The sequence below is a fragment of the Chlorocebus sabaeus genome, chromosome 25 (genome assembly GCF_047675955.1).
Source record: "Chlorocebus sabaeus isolate Y175 chromosome 25, mChlSab1.0.hap1, whole genome shotgun sequence".
Classification (NCBI taxonomy): domain Eukaryota; kingdom Metazoa; phylum Chordata; class Mammalia; order Primates; family Cercopithecidae; genus Chlorocebus; species Chlorocebus sabaeus.
Window position 1 is genome coordinate 22,808,526 of NC_132928.1, and position 20,684 is coordinate 22,829,209.

General features: G+C 48.7%; 1 protein-coding gene and 1 long non-coding RNA gene across 3 annotated transcripts in view; both read right to left on the minus strand.

The window, feature by feature from the left end:
• Positions 1–15,179, minus strand: part of MAPKAPK2 (MAPK activated protein kinase 2) — a 48,832-nt gene extending 33,653 nt beyond the window's left edge. For both annotated transcript variants that reach the window (XM_007988671.3, XM_073011556.1), the window contains exon 1: positions 14,571–15,179. In XM_007988671.3, the coding sequence (XP_007986862.1) occupies positions 14,571–14,849 (279 nt within the window). In that variant the 5' untranslated portion in view covers positions 14,850–15,179. The remainder of the gene's footprint in view (positions 1–14,570) is intronic.
• A 366-nt stretch (positions 15,180–15,545) lies between these two features.
• Positions 15,546–17,391, minus strand: LOC140710250 (uncharacterized). Its single transcript, XR_012091201.1, has 3 exons — positions 16,747–17,391; positions 16,408–16,564; positions 15,546–15,853 (listed from the first exon to the last, which is right to left on the minus strand). It is a non-coding gene; the product is annotated as an uncharacterized lncRNA (long non-coding RNA).
• Between the last annotated feature and the right edge of the window lie 3,293 nt (positions 17,392–20,684).

Below are 20,684 nucleotides of genomic sequence, written 5' to 3' on the forward strand. Positions count from 1 at the left end.
TGGGAATCAGGAACCACCTGTCACATTTAAACAGCTCTCTGTCTAGGGAGAGACCACCAGCAACCTTCCAGGTGTGAGTTGGTGCAACAGCTCTCTCACTTGGAGGACAATGGAGAGGATTCTTTCTCAAGGTTCCCTCAGTCCAAGCACTGACTACTTCCCTTTGGAGACACAGCTGGCCTGCTGCAGAGACACAATCTCTCAGACGAAAGGAGAGTGGAAGGTGTGGATGGGAAAGGAAAAAAGAAAAACTACACAGGAAAAGCACTGCAAGGGGAGGGGCAAGAACCACCCATCACAGACCAGATACTTTTTCTGACGTTTCCTGGAAGATGGTTTTACCTGCTTCTTTATTTCAAAAAAAAAAAAAAAAAAAGGAAGAAGAAAGAAAGAGAAAAAAAGAGACAGAGAAAAGAAAGGAAGGAAGGAAGGAGGAAGGGAAGGAAGGGAGGGAGGGAGGGAAATGGAAAAAAGAAAGAAGAAAAGAAAGAGAGAGAGAGAGAGAGAGAGAGACAGACATGCTGCAACTTCCTTTGTCACAGGACATGCTCAGGAACGAACAGACCCGACCCATTGCTTCACTTTTCCATCTGCACTAACGGTCAGCTCCATCCGAAGCCCTGACCTCTGTTCTCTCAGCTCCTGAGCTGCAGGACACAAACACAGCCTCCTCATCTCCCTGCATATAGTCTGCCCACTCCTTCACCTAGAAGGCTAAACTCAAGAAGGATGAGATTCTTCAGAGCAGAAGAGAAGCCATATGAGGGCCCAAAGGAGGATAAAAAGGGCTGTGCCACAGCTTCAGCCCAGCCATTTCTTTTTCATGCCTCCTTCGTGACTTCTCCCGGCTCTATGTGACAGTTCGGTTCACACCAATCTCAAGCATTGCCTATTACCAGATTCCTGGAGAGGTAGCATCTCTCCCTCCTTAGCCAAAATATGGGAGCCCCAGTAGAGTTCCTCACACTTCTTCTTAGAAACCATCCCACTGGATGTATTTTCATTTGCACCCTCCCCTGGTGTGTCACAGGTATGTGTCCATGAGGTATCCTCTGCCCATGCCAGGCAGTGATCCCACCCTCTACTCCCTCCCACCTTGAAGAGCCCATTGTGTGTCTTTGCATCCTTCATTGGCCACCCTGGTGCCCAGACACTTAACCCCCACCCACTCCCTGAACCTCTTCCTTCAGATACAAAATGAGGAACCACACCACCTGGCGCCTACAAGGGTCAAATGACAACATGCAAGAAATGGTACAACCTGGATTTTGAGAGGAAGTCTTCTTTCATTCATTTTATACACACGGGTGTTCATTCCTCTAAACTGTATGTTTCCAAAGGCAGGGCCTACAACTTATTCATATCATCGTAGCAATGTGCACAAAGTAAGTATCCCATAAATATTAGATGATAAACTTAAATTGCTAGGTCATCTAAGTACCCGGTTATAATGGAGTCACAAAGGACCATTAGAGAGGCAATACTGTGAGCTGGAGGGAGCCTAGGTTTTAGAGCTAGACACATTCATTAATAAGCCTCAGGCTTTTGCCTTTGCACTTGCTATTCCTCTACCTGGTCCCCCTTCCCACCCCCCAAATAGCTTTTTTGTCTGTTTTATATACTGATGTATATGCAGAGCCCAAGATAATGCTTAGCACTTAGTAGGTGCTCAATAAATAATTGCTAATGAATTATTCTGTATATGTTTGAACATGTTTCTTCTGTAAAACAGGGACTTTCACGTTGCACTAAAAGGATTATTTTAAGGGTTAACAAGAATGTAAGTAAAACACCTAACACAATGCCTGATACACAGTATCTGCTCAATAAAGACTTGTTATTAATCTAGGAAATCTTCACAGAGTTGCTAAGTTTCCTACAGTGATCTGAATAATAGAAAATTGTTATATTGTATCAAAGTCTATCTGCTGTTTTGAGCTATCCTTAGGGAAGCTGTACAAGTCACTCTTGGCATTGCCAATTAATTTTCTTGAGTAGTAAGTTGCTTTGGATCTCAAGGGTATAGAAGGCACCCACAGGCAAATCCTGCTTAGAAAGGCAGGGGTCCTAGTCTAAGCTGCTAGAAGGAATCAATGTTCTAAATTCTTCTCATCTCATATAGCAGAGGTATTAAAGGAGTCTAAACCCAAGAGGATGACCCTTGATTGTTCTGCCATTCCAAGCTAATCCTGCCATCTGGGCCTCCTGATGGCCAGTCAGCAGGAAAGACAGGAGGCAGGCATGGAGAAGAATAAACATTTATAAACATTGTCTGAATGAATAAAAACACTGTAGCCAGGAGAAAGGTGAAGTAACACTGTACTGCAGAAACTGAGGACAGACATGATGGCTCTTAGTCCCGAAGGCTCCCTGGGACCCAGGCTGACCACTTGTTTCCCAGCATTAGGTTATTTTCCCAGCAGTGCAGATGCAACAACAGTGATGAAAGGCCTTCGGTGCAGGAGTCCTTCAAGGTCAAGTCTGGTCCTGTTCATTTACAATGAGGAGACTGAGTGAGGCCCAGACAGGTCCTAGGACTTGCTTGGGGCCACATAGGTAGAGTTAGTAGCCAGGTCTCTCAGATTCCAGTCTAGTGTCAGGTTCTCTTTCCTGTGCAAATCTGTTGTGGCATGGAGTTAAGAAGCCCCCTGAGATTCAAACCTCTGACCTCAGTCCCGGCAACTGGGTACTTGATATAGTTTGGATATTTGGCCCCTCCAAATCTCATGTTGAAGTATGATCCCCAGTGTTGGAGGTGGGGCCTGGTGGGAGATGTTTGGGTCTGGGGGGCAGATCCCTCATGAATGGCTTGGTGTCCTCCCTTGTAGCAATGAGTTCTCACTCTGAGTTCATACAAGATCTGGTTGTTAAAAAGAGTCGAGGGCCGCCCCCACCCCCATGCTCCCTCTTCTCAACATGTGACATGCCTGCTCCCCCTTAAACTTCCCCCATGAGCAAAAGCTTCACGAGGTCCTGACCAGAAGCAGATGTTGGTGCCATGATTCTTGTACAGCCTGCAGAACTGTGAGAAATAAACCTCTTTTCTCTATAAATTGCTCAGTCTCAGATACTCCTTTAGTGCAACACAAAATGGACTAATACAGTGTTTAACACTGGTCCGTCTTGCAACACACAGGAGCAGGACCAGCAGATAGAACACCATGGACAACATCTGTGTGTCTATGCCATGTCTGTAGCTAACTAGAAAATGCCAGGAGCTGTAGGAAAGTTGGCAAGCTCCACATCTGTCCCTCCCTCAGTTAAAGTTCTCCAAAGGGCAAAAGGGTCATCCCCATGACTGAACAGGAATAGGAGGGGCCCTGGAACAGGGAGAAGAAGGAGAGGTATCAATGAGAAACTGTGGTCAGGGTCCTTGTAAAAATGAGAACTCTGTAAGCAGAAATAGAAGGTGCCTGCTTGAGTCAGAAGATCCAAGTGGGTAGAGGCAAGAAATGCTCAGAAGACTGTCTAAGAGCAGCTTTTCAGCAGCAGGAAAAATAAAAACAGACACTGTGAGAGATCACCACTCTACCCCAGCTCAGTCCCACAGAGCACAGCCCAGTACTATCCCACTTCTGGGGCTGCCACTGCCCCTGACTCTGAGGATTACCTCTAGTACATTACATTTAATATCTGTGGCATCCACTATTTCTCAGTTATCACACCTTTATTCAGCAGCTAAGTATAATGTGTATAACGCACAGTGCCAAAATACTCTAGGATTCTTTTTTCAGAGACAGCGTCTCGCTCTGTCACCCAGGCTAGAGTGCACTGACATGATCATAGCTCACTGTAACCATGACTTCCTGGGCTCAAGTGATCCTCCCACCTCAGCCTCCTGAGTAGCTGAGACTATGGGTATGTGCCACCACAGCTGGCTAATTTTTTTAATTTTTTGTAGAGATGGGGTCTTGCTATGTTACCCAGGCTGATATCGAACTCCTGAGTTCAAAAGATCCTCCCACTTGTCCTCCCAAAGCACTGAGATTACAGGTGTGAGCCACCATGCCTGGCCTGTTTTTCATTGAGGACATACGGTCACTACATGAAAATAAGAGCATACGAAAATAATGAAGATATGGGTTTTCAAGGAATTTACAATCCAATCCGATATCTAAAGAAGTGCCTTGAGTTCCTGTGCGGAGTCTGGAAACAACATGCAGAAATGGCACCTTGAAAGGGGAAGGAAAAGAAGAAAGGTCATCAGCCTCAGAGCTCAGGTAGCTGAAGGAGAGAATGTATTTGGTGTCTGCCATATCTTTGCATCCTTCAATGACACTTTTGTCCATGTCACTGATCTTTCTGGCAAAGAAATCATCTGCCGTGCGACTGGTGAGATGAAGGTGAAGGCAGGTTGAGATGAATCCTCACCACATGCTGCTATGTTGGCTGCCCGGGATGTGGCCCAGAGCTGGGTATCACTGCCCTACACATCAAACTCCGAGCCATAGGAGGAAGTAGAACCAAGACCCCTGGACCTGGGGCCCAGGTGGCCCTCAGGGCCCTTGCCCACCCGGTTATCAAGATTGGACAGATTGAGGACATCACCCCCAACCCCTCTGACAGCACCCGCAGGAAAGGGAGTTGCCGTGGTCACTGCCTGTGCACAGGACTCCTCAAATACTTTCCATTAACAAACTGCCTTCCTGTTAAAGAGAGAGAGAGAGAGAGATGCCTTGCACATGGAGAAATGCACTTAAACAGAGAAATAAAAGGTAAGAGTGTATCACCAAGTTTGATGGAGAAGAATGGGAAGACCCGCTTGTGGTGCGAAAGGTTCTGGAAAAGCAGCATCTGTGCAGGGTGGAATAGGTAGATATAGACAGGACGGGGGACGGGCATGGTACAGAGAAGACGCAGATGGATAGATGCTAAGGTGTGGGGGTGGAAAGCACAGTTCTGTTAAAGAAACAACATATATAAGCCACTTAAGCCGAGGAGAAAAAAAAAGCACGTGTTCCAAAAAAAAAAAAAAAAAAAAACACAGATTGGGGCCAGATCTGGGAAGGATTTGGATATCTCATGTATTCTACAGGCAAAGAGAACCACTGAAGGGCTTAAGCTGGGAAGCTACATGATCAGTGCTGGCCTCCAGGCAAACTAATCCCCCAATGCACACCAAAGAATCATGGGGGCAAGACCTTCCTTCCATAGCTGAGGGTTCTCAGAGTTAGCCACATGTTTCAACCGCCCATCCCACCCCCTACTACTCTCTATTCCTTCCCTCTCTGGTTACATCTCAAACCTAATTTCATTTTCTTTTAAAGCATCCAAGCCCAGGTAGCCAAATCAAATGCATAAAGTTAGCAGAGTGAGACCCAGGAGAGGGGGCACTGCCACCCTTCCTCCTCCTCTCTGTGAGCACAGGTCCCTAGAGCACATCAGGGGAAGAGAACACAAAGGGTATGAAGTCACTAAGAGTCCCAGGTGGGCTCTGCTAGAAAGGACATGAGGACATGATGCTCGTGAGCCTGGCAGTCAGAGGGAATGACAGCACTTGGCATGTCTGCAAGCGCAAGCATTTCCAAGGCAGGTTACTACATACGCTCATTTTCTCCCTGTGGCCTCCCCATCTGCCAGAGATCTGGGTGCCTGTAAGGATGGAGAAGGCATGGGATGACCCCTCGCTGGGCTGTCCAGCTCAGCTGCGCAGCCAGGCTGCTCTGAGCTGCAGGGCACATGCAGCCTCCTCATCAAGCCACTTGCATTCCTAGGATGCTCCAAGTTCCAGACACATGGCCTTTAGTGTCCAGGACTCTCCCCGCAGGACCCTGTGAGCTCTGCAGAAGCCAAGCATGATGAGCAACCTGCAGATTCCTCACTCAGAAAGGCTGCCCTTCTCCAGCTCCTGTGTAAGCCTGGCCTTTAGAATCCTACTAACCTTCTTCTAGGAATCACAGAAGCCAAGGAAGGCAGTTGGGATAGGGAAAGACAGAGGATATGGCTATTCTGAGGACAGGGTCTCCTTCTGTCAGAGTTAAAAATAAACATTTAGCAACTATAACCAACTCTTCCCCTGCACAGGCCAATGGGCCCTGGCAGATTAATCTTTCCTTGCAGAGGAAATGAGGCCCCGGGGAGAGGTAGAAGGAGGAGGCTATGGACACATGGTCAGAGGATGTAACTCTAGCTGAAGGCAGAGGGTTCCTCAAGTCCTATGTCTTGGTTGCCATTACCATCACTCTCCACCATACACCCCTTCCCCCAAATAAACCGTAATTCCCGAAAGCAGACATAGAGCCCTCCTAGGTCACGATTAGTATCAACACCTGTCTAGGGATTAGAAAAAAAACATAAAGAATAGTAACGCCACGCTAAAGAACAGAATGCCAATGTCACACTCTGCCCAGTGTCTCTCAGCTAAGCAGATATTCTAGCTACCTGAGCTCCTTTCCTCATCTTGCTCCACAAGTCTCCAGGATCTCTGGGGAGTAGAGGAAGAGGCCACACCTCCATGGACACACATCAATACTGCAGTCAAGAGGTAGAAGAAACCCATGCACTTGGTGATATTCTGCACGTGGCTGAGCTGGGAGGGCCAGAGGTGCCATGGCCTGACTCAGGAAGGAGGTACTGAGAGCCAGGGACCAGTTATTCTTGGAAGCTGACAAGATGAGGTCACACTTTTGAATGTGGTAGCCCCAAGCCTCACAATGCGGGTGGAGAATATAACGTAGCAACAGGGCAGGAGTACACGGTAGGTAGCATGCTCAGTGACAGGGCAGTCAGGGTGAAGGCCTGGGGCAGGCTATGCCCAGTGGGGCTGTCCTAGCATCCCTAGGTAACTCTGGCAGAGAAGCCTGCTTGGAGGTAAAACTGGAGGAAGCCAGGTCTGGAGGTGAGCACAGTAGAAGGTCTGATCCACTCTGATGAGCTTGGTCACTCTCCTTTTTGTCTAACCCTTTCCCTACTGGGAAATAGGCAGGACAGCTTCACAGAGCTTTCATACACATAAATTCTAGGCACCTGGCGACATAAAAACCATAGCGCATCTCCCAGCACTCAGAAGAGTGAGTTAGCCCTAAATCACCTACCAAGCTCAGGCTAGAAGAGAAAGGGGTAAGCAGGGAGAACATCAGCAACAAGTGAGAGAAACAGGTCAGCAGTGTGGCAGGAAGCACTGGGACAGCTAACAGGGCCTGGCTGTGAGGGGAGACTGCAGCAGTGGCAGGTTTATTTTTAGCTGTTGGGCAGAGGGGCTGAGTAACAGTTCTGGGCCCTGGGCAGGAGGCCAGGCTACTAATGTCTGGTGTGTGCTGAGAGCCCCCTAACAATATGGATCATTAAAATGGCAGCACATGATCAACTCAATCATATCCCCGTAGACAAGCAAGAGGATAAGGAGCCCCGCAGGAGGACGAAGGGGGAGGAGTTGGCAAGGGGACAGTCAGTAGATCTCCTATTCAGCCCCTCCCCTTGGAGAGATTTCACCTTTGCTTCTGGTTCAAAAGAATCTTCATGGAGATGAGCCAGAGAGAAGGCATCAACTGTACAGCTCCCTCAGCTCCCTCATATGCTCTGAAACAGAAAAGGCTTCCATCGGGCGGCCACTGGCTTCCGCCTCTGGCCACCACTCTTCACCTCTCAGATGAGTCCAGGATGGACAGTGGCCACAGAGAAGCTTGGAAATGTCCCTCAAGAATAAGATGCCCTTTCATATGACCCTTTTGGAGAGCTCAGGTTCCCAGCAGAATGAGCACACAGCTTGGCTAGTCTTGGAGGAGAACACCAGATACAAATATGGGCTGACCTTGGCACCCTGTCCCAGCTCATTCTGGCACACAGAGGTGTTTACTGATCAGAGAATAAAGACCCCAAGAACCTTTCACTGCCAGAGGCCCAGCCCAACTTTATGTCTCCTTCTACTGTGGTTTTCTTCCTCCTCCCACCAAACCTGATGACCCAGCACAGAGGACCCCATAGTCCAAACCTCCAGGGCTGAAACAGCTGCTCTAGCCTTGCATGGGCAGGAAGAGGAGGAAAGAGAAGAGACATCACCAGGCAACCCCTTTTCTTCCTGCTTCCTTGGATTCCTGATATCTCTTCTTACTCAGGCCTGTCTCAGGGGCTGAGGGTCACCTGAATATAAATCCTAATTTCCTCATCAGCTCTGGGAATCAGTCCCCAACTCTAAACTCAGAACCACCCCTAATCCATAACTATACCTTTGGTGAATTAGAAAAAGGCACTCCTTTGAAAGAACCCAGCCACACACAAAGACAAAGTCGAGCAAGGGGACAGTGGCTAGACTTCAGCCCTCCCTTAGTTCCTCAACCAGATCCCTGTGCACAGGGCACAGCCTGCACCAGTAATCACAGTGGCCTTCGAATGCCCCATGACTTGAAATGAGAAAGGAATCTCAAGTAGGGAATAGAGTTCCTCATCTCTACTTTGCACCACCACTACACCACGATTCTTCTGATTTTAAGGAAAGAGAAGATGCACACCCTGCTAAATTATGTAGTCTATCCTCTCTGCCGAGTCACCAGTTAGAACACTTTCTAAGTCTTCATACAAGAGAAGGAACAGCTGGTCAGTGATGATTACTCATTAACTGAACACAGGCTGCCCTGGAGCCCGGCATTAAGCCTACGAAAGGGCATCTATGCTGACCCAAATACTGCTGATGGTCAGACCCGGAGCAAGTCAGCAAGCTATCCTGCCTGCCCTCCGCCTCTGGCCTGCAGCACCACCTTCTACTGCCTCACCCTGCCGGTGCTCAAGAAGCTGCTCGAGCCGACCCTCTGTGCAATGAGCCCTGGCAAATTTAGCCGACCTGTTCAAGGTCATGTAAATTGTTAGCAGCATACAAACACTAGAACCTTTCTATTTATGTATGTACTTATTTTTGCTTTCTTATCTAGTACATAACCCATGGTAACAGGCTCATCTCTACATATCTGTATCTATATATATCTTAAAATACAAAATATCAGTATTTTCCTAAAAACTAGAAAAGGTACACAGCAATCTGATTTGGGTTCTATAACTGCCATACATGATCACACTGTCCAGTAGCACAGCCCTTTCTCTTCACCAGTGCCCCCTTTTACAAGGTGACCTATGTGGAAAGATCCTAGCTGATGCATTAGTGGAGCTCAGTTTTGCTCCACCAGGTCTGCAGTCTTCTAGCAACCAAAAACCAAAGGAGCCCAGACCAAGAGCAGGTCCCCAGGAACCAGGTCTCAAGATGTGGCTTGGATGCCAACACCATGTAAGACCTTGGACATGCCACTGAACCTTTCTGCACTGGCCCAGCTTCTTCCTCAGTGATGTGCAAGGAATCAAGAAAGATGGCGAGGGAGTGTGGGTTCTAAGTTACTATGAAGTGTGGGTCGCTTTGCCACTGGGCCTCAAACCATTACCACGAAAAGCTGCAGTCCCTGCAAAGAACAACTCTTCTCTGCCCATCCACCTCCCTCCAGGACGCAGAACCATCTGGAAAGATACAGTGCAGGGGAAAGAGGGGGAAAAGAGACCTCACATGACCTTTGGCAGGGCCTGAAGTAGAGGAAAGGTAGGAGAATAGAGTGAATCCTGCACCACAGACATCACACCACCAGGAAGAACCCCAGCTCAGAGCACGGCAAGGCTGCTTGGGAACTGGGCAATGGCTCAGATGCAGACGACTATGCCCTGCTCTTCCCCATCTTGGCTGACATTCCTCTTGGCACCCACTCAGCACACTCCTGGGCTCTGGGTAACAGGAGCTTTGGCCCCTCCCCTAGCCCAAGGATTAAGTTTGCCTCCAGCAATTCTGAGGCTGGACTCTTCCAGGCCCTCCTCCCAATCCCTTGTACCTGCTTCATAAGAAAAATCATCAACCGTGGATGGCCCAATCCCTCAGGTCCTAAGTAGTAGAAATGTCACAGGTCCCAATACCTTCCTCCTCCCACAAAGGGGTTCTTTTGTTTCCTAGACACGCACCAATATTTGGCCCTAAGGCCCAGGGACTGCTTTTCTCTCCCTTCCTCTCAGCCACTGATCCCATATCTTAGCTGGAGATGGTCTCCAAGCTCAGTCAAAGCCCAGAACTCACAACTGAAAAAGGACAATGAGCCGACCTGGCTTCGAACCTGCCTCAGTGGATACCAAGAGCCCTGCTGCAGGAGCCGGCGTTCAGGGCTAGAGCCAGGAAGGACAGGATCTCTGAAACCAGAAACCTGACCCTTCCCTCACAATTCTGCAAGCCCAACCTCAATGATTCCTAACCTTTTTGACACCTTCATGCCCCTCAAAAACTTTAAAGCCTGCTTTGACACAAGATGAGTTAGCTTCAATTTCGAGCCACCAACCCCTGACCACTCTGACCTCCTGTTCCTCTCCTCAGTTCTAGCCAGGCCAACATCACCACACCTGTCACAGACTTGCTTACTCCTCACAGGCACAGCCATGTCCCACTGACCCCAGCTGGAGCCTCCCTTAGCTCCCAGAGACACCACAGATTCCCCTCTTTCAAAGCTCCTCTATCCCAGCCACATGATTTAGCTCCCAGACCAGCAAAGTCTAGGAGAACTTTCTGCAAGTATGAAAATGTTCTTCTGCACTGTTCAATTCAATAGCCATTAGCTACATGTTTACTGAACACTTGAAGTGTGGCTAGCAACTGATTTTTCAAATTTAATTTAGTTTAATCCATTCATGTTAATTAATTTTAATTTAATTAGTCATGTGAGAGTAGTGGCTACCAAATTGGACAGTGCAGCCCTAGCCTACATGTGTTAATTTCACCTTCTCTAAATAGGTTTCTTGACTCAAAATTTTACAGGCCAGTTTTTACATGTGTGTCCTCCATGCAACTAAGCTTATGACAGATACTCAGCAAACTGTTACCTATCTGTAACCATATTGCATATAAAAGAGGCAGCTTGGTCAATGAAATTTTCCTAACCTTGTGACTCCTCCAGCAAACTCCAGTTTGGGACACTGCCTCTCACCTAGCCACACTACCTGTCTTGCCCTCCACAGGTACACAGTATGAGGTGTGCCGGAAACGAGATGGTGCCTGTACTGTGAGGATGTGGGAGCTCTGGCATTTCCCTCCAACAGCATCCAGAACAATCATGAGAGGCTCTAATCATCTCCCCTTCACCAGAACAAAGGAAGCCACATCGCAGTGGCACTTCCACGACAACGTAGGGAGAGAGGACTGCTGGAGAAAGGAAAGGAAAAGAAACTACAGGACCTTGTTTTCTGTAATCCATGCAATGGAAAGATACACAGAGATAAGTTACGACAACATTCTATAAAGCAGCAACATACCTCACCTAATCAGAGTTGCACGGCAAAGAAGAACAACGATACAGTCTTTAATTAAATTTGTTGAGCTAACACCTAAGGGTCACCATGACACAGTGAAGTAGCAAGCAGCTGAGGAACCCTCCCGGGGAATACAACTAATTAATACACAAGTGGGTTGAGACTAGGTGTCCTTATCAAAGAAATAATAGAATTCCCATGTTCTTGTACAAAAAACAGTAAGTAAGGTGTCTATCAAATACTGTATTAAAAAGGGGAGGGAGTGGTTAAAAAAATGCATAAAGCTACTGTTGAAGTTCCCCTCCAACTTTGGGGACTGTGCTCGGGGCGGGGGGACGGGGGGGCAAATACCCACCCATCTCCCTTCGCTGACCTCCCCTCCTGTCAGTCAGGGCCTGAGGTGACAGAACAGCTCCTCAGGCTGGAGGCACCCTGGAGCAGCAGCTGGCCATGTCCCTGAACCTGTGGCTCAGTTAGGAAGTAAGTGGCAAGAAGCCTGAGATTGGGAGTCAGGCAACCTGGGTTCCAATCCTGCCTCTGCCAAGTGAATGGCGATGGTACGTTGAGCAAGTCACTCCCTCACTCTAGGCCTTGGTTTTCTCTTCTGCAAAAGGAGGGGGCTGGACAAAATGACCTCTCAAGTCCCTTGCAACTCTGACTGGAAGCATGACTCAGAACTTAGCAAAAGCAGCCAGGAGAGATGGTGAGGTAAGGTCAAAGCACCCACCAAAAGCATTTAAATGGGAGCTCTCTGAGGTGGAGGGAGAGAAGCAGCAGGGTGAGCTGGGACTGTTTTTCAAACGCTGATTTCACTTAACAGGGCTAAGAGGTCACCAGACTATAGGCAAGGAGAAGAGCATCTAAGCACCTGCCAGCTGCCATCAACTCAGAGCTGCAACATAGCAGACTTCTGAACCCCAGCAGAGGCTGGGCTGCTGCCCTCCAGCTCTGCTCTAGCCCCCAGCATTGGCCTCTGTACACTGCAGAATAGAGGTCTCCTCCCCTTTTCTCAGGCACCTTCCCAAGGGGGTAATCCCTCCTGCCCCACTCCATCTTCCTCTCCTGCTTTATAATCATGAGACTTCTGGTTTTGAAAACCATTTCACTACTCAGCATCTGAGGTTAATCAAAATTCAAGATCTAGAAATCTCTTTGGTGTGTGTCTCTGGAACAGGGTTCTTTGAACCAGATTCCCCCCACAGCTGTAATTATGTCTCAGCCAATATTTGGATATGGAAGTGCTGTTAACACTGCTGTCAGACTCCAAATGCCTTGTCTCTCCTTTATTCCTGCATTATTACGTTTTAACACAAAGATGTGTGTGGGAAATCCACAATTTAACAGTTGAGTCAACTTAAAAGATCTGGGAGCAGGCTGCCTGTCAAAACAGACTGACTTCACTCTTCACCCACTTCTAACCTGAGAGGGATAAACTATAAGTGTTATTTAACACACTGCTGGATTTTTCCTTCCAAAACTATGCAAAGTAGAAAAATATCTAAACCTCTATCCCATTAGTTACAAGAGAAATCTGAATTGCCACTCAAAAGCATTTTACAGGATGATTTTGTGCATGTGTCTATTACACAGAATACAGAGCAGAAGCTGGGAGCTTTTGTTCTGAAGTCTTTACATAATATTCCAAATATCCAAGAAAATGAACAGCCAGTGTCCCCAAACTACTAATGGGTGAAGGCAGATGGTGTCTCAGAGGGGACAGCAAACGCTCCTGTAAAGACCGTCTGTCACTTCCTCAATGATACAGGTTAACTGTGGTCAAACTGTATTCACCCAACTCCAGTCCCCAAGGTCATGGAGTCGGGTGAATGGTCAATCCAAACAATTTCTCCTCCTCCTTTCCCTTCAGTTATGAGTAGGGAAAGAGAAGTCTAAGGCACAAATATTGAAGTGTTGAAGATACTTATTCCCTCTCCAATAGCCAACATTAAACAACAACCGAGATCCCACAACAAGAACTTACAGCAGAAACCACAGAACTCTGACAGGGTTGAGTATGAGAGCAGCAGGAAAATAATTCTAGAGGCCTTAAAATCTAGAAATGGAACATGCTTGCTCTGTACAACTTCGAAGTACTGGTGTTTTTCAAAACATCTGATTGTATATTCCAATAGTTCCACCCATACCTCATTTCTGAGTTTTGTATTTGATAACTGAAATACAGCTTGCTATGGGGGCTGATGGGGAAGAGAAAAATACAACACAGGAAGTATTTTTCTCCTCCTCCAATCATTGAGACACCCCAGGGGAAACAAACCTGAAATATCACCTTTAAAGATTGGTTTGACCTGAAACCCCTGTGAGAGGAAAACCTTGTTGGTGTCCCTGCAAGACCGGCTCACACTTCACTGGGGACCCACCCATCTCCAGAGACCTCCCACTCCATTCTGTTTAACTTCTGAAGTCGATATTCTCACTTGAATCCTTATTCTCCCCACCACCACACCCCTTAAAGAAAGAAAAGGGATGGGCTTCCCCAGCTCAAGGATAATGTTTCCTCAGACTGCCCATCACCGCGCGAGTCCAGGACAGCAAGTGGCCCTCTCCGGGAGGCGGAATCAGCACGGGTCCGGCTGCGGGTTACAGACTCAGTTCACAATGATCAGCCCGGCCGCGGACACCGCCGGCCTCTCCCCGGAGCCGCCCCGCGCGGGGGTGGGACGGGGCCAGCTCCGGGATCCAAACAATCCCGCCCCCGCAGCCGGGGGACGCCCAGGACCCTGCCTCAGCACACCTCCTGGCTGGCGCGCCCCAAGGCGGCCCGGATGCCCTCGCAAGGCTCGGGGAAGTGAAATCACACATTCCGGCTCCCAAATAAGGAGCGAGGCTAAATAAACCTCTGCGATCCGACTTCTCCAAACCAACCGACCAACCGGCTCAATGAGTAATGGGCCTTTTGTGCCCGCAGAGAGAGAAAAAGGAGGGAGGAGAGGACGGGGAACCATCCCCCCTCAAAATCACTTCCTTGAGATGGAGTGAAATTAGCAGAAGTCCCGAGGCCAACCGTTCCGACTCGGCTGGATTCCGCTCAAACCCCAAAATGGCAGGGTCCCCTGAATCCCCGGAGCGGGTTCCAGGGCTCCCGCCCGGGAGCGGCCGGAAGCGGTCAGGGTGGCGAGGGCGCTGGGACCCGCCGCCCGCCCCGCACTCGGCACCCCCGGTCCGGCCGCCCCGCCCCGTCGCGGCCACCCCTCCGCCCAGCGCCGCGACCCAGGCCGGGGCGGGCACCCGACGCTGGGGAGCTCCAGGGCCCGGGGCCGGCCCCGCCTCCCCTCCCCGGGCCCCAGACCTACTTTGAGGGCGAATTTCTCCTGGGTTCTCTTGTTGAAGATCTGCAAAACTTTCCCGTTGATGCCCAGCCCCAGGACCTGGCTGGTGACCTTGTAGTCATCGATGATGGCGTTCTTCTTGATCTGCAGGCCGGACTTGACATGGAACTGCGGGAACTGCTGCGGGGGCGGCGGCGGCGGCTGCGCCGGGGGGTGCGGCGGGGCAGGGGCGGGGGGCTGCGGCGGCGGGGCCGGGGCGGGGAAGGGCACCGGCGGGCTCTGGCCCTGGGAGTTGGACAGCATGGTGCCCGGGGGCTCGGGGATACGGGCGAGGGTGCCCGCGGCCGCCCCCTCCTCCGGCTCCGGGCCCCCTCCCCGCCGCCCCCCGACCGGCTGCGAAGTTCGCTCCGAGCTGGAGCCGGCTTCCCCGACCCGGCCCGGCTCCAGGCTCGGCGGGTCGCTGGGCTCCGTGGGTCCCGCCGCTCGCCGCTGGCGCCCACCGGCCAGGCGCCCTCCCTCCCTCCCTCCCCCCGGGGGCCTGGCGCTCTGGGGACCGCGGGGCGGCGGGGGCCCGGCCGGGGGGAAGCGGCCGCGCGACAATGTACCCAGCCCCGGGCCGGCGGCCGCGTCACAGCCTCGTCTGCGTCCGGGGCCGGTCCTTAAAGGGGAGGGGCGTGGGGGCGTGGCCTGGGGAGGTGTGGTGTGGGGGAGGGGCGGTCCTTAAAGGGGAGGACGCACGGTGCCGAGAGCTGGGAGGACCGCGGAGTAGGTTGGAGGCTGCTGCCTGGGGGACAGGGAGAAAGGACGAGGAAATCCTAGTTCTTAACCAAGGCCATGCAAAGGGAGAGAGGAGGCGTGTCAAAGGAGCTACTTAATTCAGATGGAAAATTCACTCCTCTCCAGTTGTCTGGGCCTCTTAGCGTCAGCGAATTGGGAGACGGGTGTATTTCCAAGGAGAGGGATGGCTCGTAGGTGTCCAGCTAGATGAGACCTCGCGGGGGAGCTGGAATCGTCCCAGGAAAAGGTGTGAGCCAAAGGCGGGCGTATTAAATATTTCCCTAACTTCAACATTTTCCTCTGAGGTTTTTTGCATCTCTTTTCTCATTAATTTATTGTTTTTCAGTAAAGACGTATTATTGTGTCAGGAGCACTTTACTAATTATACCTTTGAACGTGTTTTCATGTAAATAAACTAAAAAGGATACAGGGTGGCAAGAGGATGTGTTGAGATTTGGGCCGCCTGAATTCCCGCCATCCTTTGCCACGGATTGGCTGTGTGAGGCTGAGCAAGCCTTGCACGTCTCTCTCTGTGGGAAGCACAGCGAGAGTTTTTCAAAGGTTGTGGGCAGAGTCAGAGGAGATAATGAAACTGAAGGGGAGGCCCTGGGGAATGGCTTCTGATTTCCGATGTGGAAAAATTAATCCGTAAGAAGTGGGTTAGCCCCGTGTGTCTCAGGAAAAGCCCAGGGATCTAGCTGGACCCTGCATAGAAGCTGCCAGGAGGCCTCCACACACATTCTAATAGGGTTCGAGATGACCAAGTGCATCCCTGCTGACCTCCTCCCACCTCTGACTGACAGAACAGTTGAGAAAGGGCAGGCGACTCAGACAGGTGAACCCAAAACCTCAGCTTAAGTCTTGGTGAGGCCAGTTAGAGAATGAGGCTTGACCTATGGCCACACATTCCCCCTGATAGGTCCCCCAAAACTCCAGAAAGAAGACAGCACCTCCGGAAGGGGCCCTTGGGGATAGAACTTAGGTAGGTAAGGCACAAGTGCCAATGTCTCTTCCCTCATTCGCCTTTCCCAGAAGATGCTTGTGGAGGCAGGAATGAGGGGGAGGAGTGAGGGGCGGGACTTACCCTCCCAACGCTGTCCTTTCCTGGGGCAGGCAGGGCTCTGTGGACCAAGGAGAGACATGGTTTCCCGGACAAGAACATTTGCTCTTCTCAAGCAGCATCTGCTTAGCGCCATGTACAAGGTGCCATGCTGAGCCCTGCAGCGGTGGATAGTGTTAATCTGGTGGGGAAGAAGACAGATACCAGTGGCACAGAGAGGATGGCAAACACCTTCCTAGGAGCCCAAAGCACAGGGATTCTCTTCTGTCTGTAGCAGCTAGCAGCTTCCTCCCGAGTCTACAGGATAGATATGGTTAGACAGCTCCCCGGATTCCCTTGACTCTTCAAAGACAAAGACACTACCTAAGGCCAAGGGGATGGGAAAACATCTTCACTCCAACACTTCTATAGCACTGCTGTCATCTCCCGGAAGCACACACAGGAGATGCCCAAGGACAAGAGGAACACAGAGGTGGGAAGGTGGAAGGCTCCAACTGCTCAGGCTGTGGTCTGGGGCTGCTCTGGAATCTGAGTTGGTCTTTTTTCTCTTTGCAGAGTCACTGGAGGCTCCCCTATGGCTTGGTGTTGAGGTATCACCTGTTTTTCTCCACAAAGCTAGAAAGAGAGTAACTTCTTTCTGCCTTTTCAGAGGCAGCAAGGCACAGCGGTAAGATGACAGGATCTAGAGACAAATGAGCTGAAGCCAAGGCTGTCCTCCAGCTGGGTTACCTTGAGCAAGACATGTAACATCTCTCAGTATCTGAAAAAGAATAGAGAAAAACAATAAAATCTACTTTCAGGGCTGAGAGAGAATAAAATGAAATAGTAATTATGAGAACACATCCTAAAGCGTAAACTATAAATGATCATGAAATATTAAATATCACCATTATTTGGACATTGTTGGCTTGCTCCTCTGCTCTGTGCCCACGGCCTACGGATCTATTCCTGATATCAAAGCCACTTTCCTACCAAGCTGAAGCTCTGGGGAGATGGTGAAGCCCTATGAACTAGGAATAATAGGACAATAATTCCCACCTGAGAGTCCTCCCAAAGTTGCAAGAGCCAAATAGGCCTAGGGGGCACACAGGGACTCTCAGGGTACATACACAGTGGATAGAGATTATATGAACTGTGCACACAGCACCAGAAAACACACACATATATGAACACAACACATAAGCACAGCGTGCCATGTAATAGAATAAACGCCTAGTGGATGAATAATTGAGGAGTGAGATGTGCTAAATGCAGAAGCACTGGACAAGAGATCCTGAGTCTTAAGTTCCATTCTGATACTGTCTCACTATGTAACCTCATGAGAGCCCCTTGCTCCCTCAGTTCCTTCCTTCTCATCTATAAAATAGTGACAATAACATCTGCCTAGCCTACTTTGTACGGTTTGTGCAAAGATAAAATAAAATACCCACAGGAAGCAGTCCAAAGTCCTATTTGTGTAACACCAGGCTCTCAGCTATCTGTAATGAACTACTTAATAAACAATTTTTATGGATGTGTAAAAGCACTTCAAAACTTGAAAGTCTATGCAAATAGACAGTCCTATTTTGTCTACTATTAATATGCAAACACATATGCCATACAATATAGTACACACAAAGACAATTTAAGGACCTCAGGTACATAGAAATGGATTAATTATAATCCTTGATTCATGACACACTCTTGTCATTGGATCATTGATCTATGCAGCTCCACTTTTATTGTTAGTTAATAATTATTTTTAATAATGCAGTAAGCACCTGTGAATCCACTACCCAAAATAAAAACTAGAACTTCGACAATTATGTACATCTAACTAGATGATTCCTCCACCCACACTCCCCCAACTCCTCCATTTCCCTGGCCCAAGACCCCATCATCCTGAGTCCTATGTTCATCTTTCCCTTGCTTTCCTTTTTATATAGTTTTATTTCATGAAGGCATGTTCAAATGTATCATAAAAGATGAAACTCAAATCATCTTAAAAGGGAGGTGGCCAAGGGTGACTTTAGCAGCAAGAAAATGCCTTGTCATAGTTTCAAAGTATTCCTCACCTTCTTATGATGCTGCTGATGCTGCTGCTGCTGCTGCTGATGATGATGACAATGTTTGTCGAGTGCTTCCTGAGTGCCCAACACTGTGCTCATCCCTCTACCTGCATTGTCTCATTTAAATCTCATGACAATCCGTGGCCGAGATTGCTAGCTGGGTGGGCTAATACCTTTTTTTCCTCTCTTTGACAGTAAAGAGCCCCCCATATTTAGCTAAGCACAAGACTGCCTGGAATAAAAATTACATTTCCCACTTGTCCAGCCTCCATTACAGCCAGTTACCTTCATAAGATTAAGTTATAACCAATGACTTGTAAATGGAAGTGGTTTATGGAAAGAGGTAGGTCCTTCTTCTCCTTCTCTTTTTTCTTTCCTACTGGCTGGAATAAAAATTTCACAGCTGGAGCCATCTTGGATTGTGAAGTGGAGGTTACAGGTTGAGGAAGACAGAACAAAAGGACAGAAGGAGTCTGTATCCTGGTGAGCCTAGATCCATCATATCAGCACTGAACCACCTATCCAGACTTTTATATGAAAGAGCGATAAATGACCTTCTTGTTGAAGTGACTGATGATCTAAGTTCTCTGTCACTCACAGCCAAACCTTATCCTACTTTTACACAGCCCTATGAGGTCTGTACTGTTATCCTCACTTATCTGTTGTCTAAACAAGAAAACTGAGTCCCAGAGAAATTAAAGAACTTTCCCAGAGTCATTCCACTAGCAAAGGACAGGACCCAAGTCTTTCTGACCCAAAGTCCAGGCTCACGGTCCTTACTGTAGATCCTGAGCAGACATACACTCACATATCCTTCTTAATGTCAGAAATACGGTATCTGCTATTTCTGGGCAGGAATTGCCTGAAGAGGTATGGGCTATTCTTTCCATTTTAGAGCAACATAAATTTTCCACCTCAATTTCCTTCCATCTTGGCCTAATTGTTACAGCGTATAGGTCTATGTTAATTTGCATGACTGGGTTATATGATAGGATACATCGTGACAATCTTTTTCTTCAAGATTCCCCCACCCAGCCTTCACATCATCAGGGAGTATAAGTTTCCTGTTTTACTATGACGTGGCATTATGAACGAGTGACAGAGGGTGGAAATTTATGGAGGTGGATTTCTTGGAAATTTTCAGCTAACACTCTCTTGATGAGAGAGGATCATCCACAGGCTGGCGGGTCTGCGCGTGAACACAGATAAAGCAGCCTTTGTATCCACTGCTACTACCACAAACAAAATATTGCAAGAAGGAGCATGATTTACAGAAGAAGCTCTGTCCACTAAAAACCCACCCTTGGAAAGAAAAATGGCTCAGAGCCAGAAAGAAATAGTCTTCGTGTCATAGACTAGTATTTCTGTGATAAAATGAGAAATTCCCCCAAAGCAAAAGTGACAGATATATATACATAAGACTCATTAGTCACAAAAATTTCTGGCCCAGAAAATGACCTCAAAATATTGGTCAGGATGGTCTCTACCATCCCTTCTATCTTAGCTCTTTCTGAAGATGCTAACGGCTGCCTCACAGAAAGGAATTCTACCCAAAGCAAGTGCCATTGGTAATGCCCTATTTAAGACATCCCAGAGGGGAAAAATGCTTCCCCACCCACGACACCCTCGGTGCCCTCATCTGCACTTCATCCTTTGATAGTTTAACGCCATGGAAGGGAACAGCTGGGGCAGTGGCAAAGAATGCGAATAGAAAGAGAAAGAAGGAAGTACCCAAAGGGGAACAGAAACTTCACCTCTGCACATCAACAGACATAATATGGTCCAAAGGGACTACAAATGAGAGTAATTAGGACTACAGTATGTCTAAGTCTTTTTTTTTTTTTTTTTTAGACGGAGTATTGCTTTGTTGCCCAGGCTGGAGTGCAGTGGCGCAATCTTGGCTCACTGCAACCTCTGCCTCCCGAGTTCAAGCAATTCTCCTGTCTCAGCCTCCCAAGTAGCTGGGATTACAGGCACCTGCCACTACGCCTGGCTAATTTTTGTATTTTTAGTAGAGACGGGGTTTCACCATGTAGATCAGGCTGCTCTCGAACTCCTGACCTCAGGTGATCCACCCGCCTTGGTCTCCCAAAGTGCTGGGATTACAGGCGTGAGCCACTGCACCCAGCCAGGATGCCTAATGCTAAATCCACGGTTTACAATGGGAAATGTAGGGAAGAGAGGCAAATATCCAGCTGTATTCAAGAAGGCTTCCAAGGCTGTTGTCCTTGTATTAAAAGCATTGCCCTCCAA